This window comes from Raphanus sativus, unplaced genomic scaffold, assembly GCF_000801105.2.
Source record: "Raphanus sativus cultivar WK10039 unplaced genomic scaffold, ASM80110v3 Scaffold0653, whole genome shotgun sequence".
Lineage (NCBI taxonomy): Eukaryota > Viridiplantae > Streptophyta > Magnoliopsida > Brassicales > Brassicaceae > Raphanus > Raphanus sativus.
Window position 1 is genome coordinate 12,201 of NW_026615970.1, and position 3,968 is coordinate 16,168.

General features: G+C 35.3%; 1 protein-coding gene across 1 annotated transcript; it reads left to right on the plus strand.

Moving 5' to 3' along the window:
* The first annotated feature begins 321 nt into the window (after positions 1-321).
* LOC108853128 (aspartic proteinase-like) lies at positions 322-2,462 on the plus strand. Its single transcript, XM_018626585.2, has 6 exons — positions 322-331; positions 613-930; positions 1,265-1,761; positions 1,857-1,985; positions 2,072-2,160; positions 2,253-2,462. Exons 1-6 carry the CDS (start codon positions 322-324, stop codon positions 2,347-2,349), a joined length of 1,140 nt encoding a protein of 379 aa, XP_018482087.2. The 3' UTR covers positions 2,350-2,462.
* The last annotated feature ends 1,506 nt before the right edge of the window (positions 2,463-3,968 follow it).

Sequence of the window (3,968 nt, forward strand, 5' to 3'; positions counted from 1 at the left end):
TTATTAAAATATCTCTGTGCTTACACAGTTACGATATTTAATGCGGTTTAATCAGAGACACATTCCATATAGTCGAGTACACATGAGGGAATCGACAACAACAAAAACAAACATCAGGGGTTGATTTTTTTTTGTGTGAAATTGATAAGCTTATTGGCTATAATATAAATATTTGTTTTTTATAAAAAAATAAAATATAAATATTTGCCTTACACCACCAGACTTCTCTTTTCTCGGATAGTACCAAACTAATGGCAAACATCTCTTTTGGATTCTAACTAATACTTGTCAATTTGGGATCAAATCTGTTATGCTTAGTCAATGGAGAGTGGTAAGAGGACGTGAGTCTTTGTCAGTCTAGCATGGACGTATAAGTTGTGATTTTTTCCAAGAAAATTAATTATAAGGAATTTTGTAAGTCGTTTGAATATCGACATCAAGAAATCCCCAAAAAGCAAAAGAATATGTGAAGAGAAAAGAACGTATTGAAGTATTTAGTAAAACAGTAATCACGTGAAAGCTTTAGGTCAATAATTTGCTACGACGTCTGATAAAGAAATCCTCGAATTAAATGGCATTTTGTAGTATAAATATTGGCATATATCTCTCTAGAAAACTTATATCAAAAAATGTTCACTGTAAAGAGTCTTTTCTTGGTAGTGATAATCATTTTTGAGCTATCAAACTCCTCTGTTAGTTTAACAATCAAGAAAACAAATACTAATGTTGGAGTAATTAGTTTGAACAAGTTTCAGGATGTGATATTCTATGGGAGAATCAGTGTCGGCACGCCACCTCAAAACTTTGATGTAGTCTTCGACACGGGGAGCTCCAACTTTTGGGTTCCATCCACGTCGTGGTCTGCTAAAACAACCTATCCTCACCAAAAATTTAACGCAAAGGCGTCAAAGACGTACCATACACGTCCAGGTCATCTTTCTTGTACTCTTCTTTTCGTTAATTTTTGTTATTAGAGTCTTTCGACTTTTTTTTTTTTAGAGTCTTTCGACTTTGATAAGTTTTCTCGCTTACACTCAGCGTGATCGTATTATATAGTTAGCTTTCTCAGATTAAGTTTTATGAAATGTAAATGAATACCAGAGATGACATTGTCTTATTTTCTAGCTTATTTTAATATATATTTCTTTTACTGCCGTATATGATGCCATTTACCGATCCCTAGTTTTTTAAGAATCGTTTAGTCATTCAAGCCTAAATTAGTTTTTTCCTCTCGTCCGACTAATCATCAGTCTCTGTTTTACAGGAAGAAAGGAGTATGATATTGCATATACATCGGGTGCACTGGAAGGTACCCTATCCAAAGATAACCTCATGCTAGGAGGGATTACTCTTGAGGGGCAGGACTTCTTTATAGGGTCTAAGCCAGATCATTTTTTTACAACTGTAAAATTTGATGGGATACTGGGACTGGGATTACCAGCTCTGAAGATTTCTGGAACTGACTCGGTTCTGGAGAATCTGGTGAACAAAAAATTACTAACCCAACGTATATTCTCTATCTGGCTGTCTTCTCGCGAGGGAGATGGAGACGAAGTTCAAAACGCCGGTCAGATAACTTTTGGTGGAGTTGACAAAAAACGCTTCCGTGGCGAACATGTCTACGTTCCTGTATTGTCGTCGACAGGCTTTTGGAACATTTCAGTTTCCCAATTTACCGTTCGGGGAAAAGACATCAAAGTCTGTGTTCCACAATGCTTTGCATTTGTGGACTCTGGGACGACGGATATTGTTGGTCCAAGGGTAGGAGAATTAAGTTTTAATGCGAATATAAAGTTCAGTTTATATCGTATTTTGGTTTTGCTAAAATTATGTTTGTCTGTATTGTTAACGTGTAGGATCAAATCGAGAAGATCTACAAGGAACTTGATATAACGAACCGTAAAATTAAATGCGCCGACATTGACACGGCTCCCGTGATCTCTTTCAACGTCGGAGGAAATACGTTCTCACTCACTCCAGCCAATGTATGCTCTTAATTTTTCTAAATTTTGATTTGTTATTTTATATTTACGCCAGTTTCCTGACATATATATTTTATTATTTTCTGAAGTACATATACAAATTTCGTGATGCAAAGGGTAGCACAGTATGCCGCGTTCATTTTGTTAAGCCTGAAAAAAACGGTAAAACTGACTCTTGGTAAGTTGTAACAACTACGTTGTTTAACTCAGCTTTTTCTAAACATTTGAATTCCATATTTCTTTAGTTAATTCTATGAGTTTTGAATTTAGGATTTTGGGTGCGGCGTTCATGCAAGCATACCATACAGTCTTCGATTTTGAAGATTTCAAGAAGCCGAAGATAGGCTTTGCTAAAGCAGCAGCATAAGCGTGGAGATAAAGAAGAAGCGAAAACACTATAAAAAAAAAGGAATACTTAATTCGGTTTGTTGTTTCTCCTGTTAATGATGCTTAATTAAGTTACATATTATTATCTTAATAAAAAATGATTATCTATCTTTTTGTTTTCTTTTGTTTACTGAATTATCTTTCATTTTTATATATACTCAAAACGAACTAAATAAATAATCACTCTGTATGTACAATTTAGACAAGCCTTAAAAGCTTGTTTCAAAGGCTGATCCACGCAACTAAACAAGCTCGATCTTGTCGCGAGATCTCTGAATGACTCCATGACTCCACAGAACATCTTTCTATAATCACCATTCTTCCTTAAACTAGTTTTTGAGTCCTCTGTTCTTGAATGATCTATAAGAGAATCCTCTGTTCTTGTTTAATTGCCGCTTACTCTCATATCAAACTAAAAAACGTTAGAGCAAATCCAAGACAAGAATGATAGGAGCCGTTGATCGTTTGAAAGTGTCTTAGGCTTTAGTGGCTTTGTTTTAGGATCTTCTTGTTATCTTTGTAAAGCTATTTATACGGCCATTTTTCTCATTGAATAAAGCAGAGTATTCAAATAAAACACAGAGCACTTGCTTTCAAAAGAAACCAAGCTGGAGCTTAAGCAATCTTGGATACCATTTTACTGAATTTACTATTCACTCTGTAACAATTTGTGTTCCCACGAAAGGAAAAAAAATTACAACCAAACAAGAAAAGATAAAGATAATTTTGTATGTGAACAAAAGTGTGTATCTTCATATTGTCAAGACCATTAGAACTGTGTTGCTCCGTGCTCGCCACTTTGCTGAAGGTCTTCAAGGCTCTATGACAACCTCAATGGTAGGTTCTACCATGGTATTTAAGAGCATCATTATCCTAGAGACCCCTTAATTAATTTTTAGTACTATTTAAGTAGTAAATTTTGTTAAGAGACTTGGTTAATAAACTCCTGCAGTGAGTTCAAGTCTTTAGTATCCTCTTATTTCAATAAAGTGCAAACTTGAATCACATTAGCCTCACTCCTTGAAGCTACTTTGATTCCCTGTAAAATAATCTCAAAACAGAGTTAATACCATGAGATAATACATTTTACAGACCAACAGAAATTTCCATAAGCTAAATTACTCGCGAGCTTATTAATCACACAGTCTTCTTTATGATTTCTGTTCCAATCTTAAACCTGTTTCAGTGATTAAACAACAAACTTATCCTACTACAACTTGATTCTAGTGCTAGCCTTTTGTTTCTTATCATGTGCACTGATGTTAGAAACAAACTCCCTTGAATCTATGCAGTAGATCCTTGAATCATACATGCTTCAATCTGAAACAATCCCTGACTCAAACCTGTAAAACAATCTTAACCAACATCCCTGTTAGTCTTAATTAAAAAAGAACTGAGATTGCACTTACAGTGACTTGCTTGAACTCGAAGCATCAATTTGCTCCGTTGCTGTTACCAACAAGACAGGCCGCCTAGCTCCACCTTGCTGGGAAGACTTTCGAAACCAATATCTTTGCTTAACTTTGTTCAAACCCTTCTCACTTGGTGTCCGCATCACATCCCCTGAGAAGAATTGTTAGCAAAACCATCTCTCATACC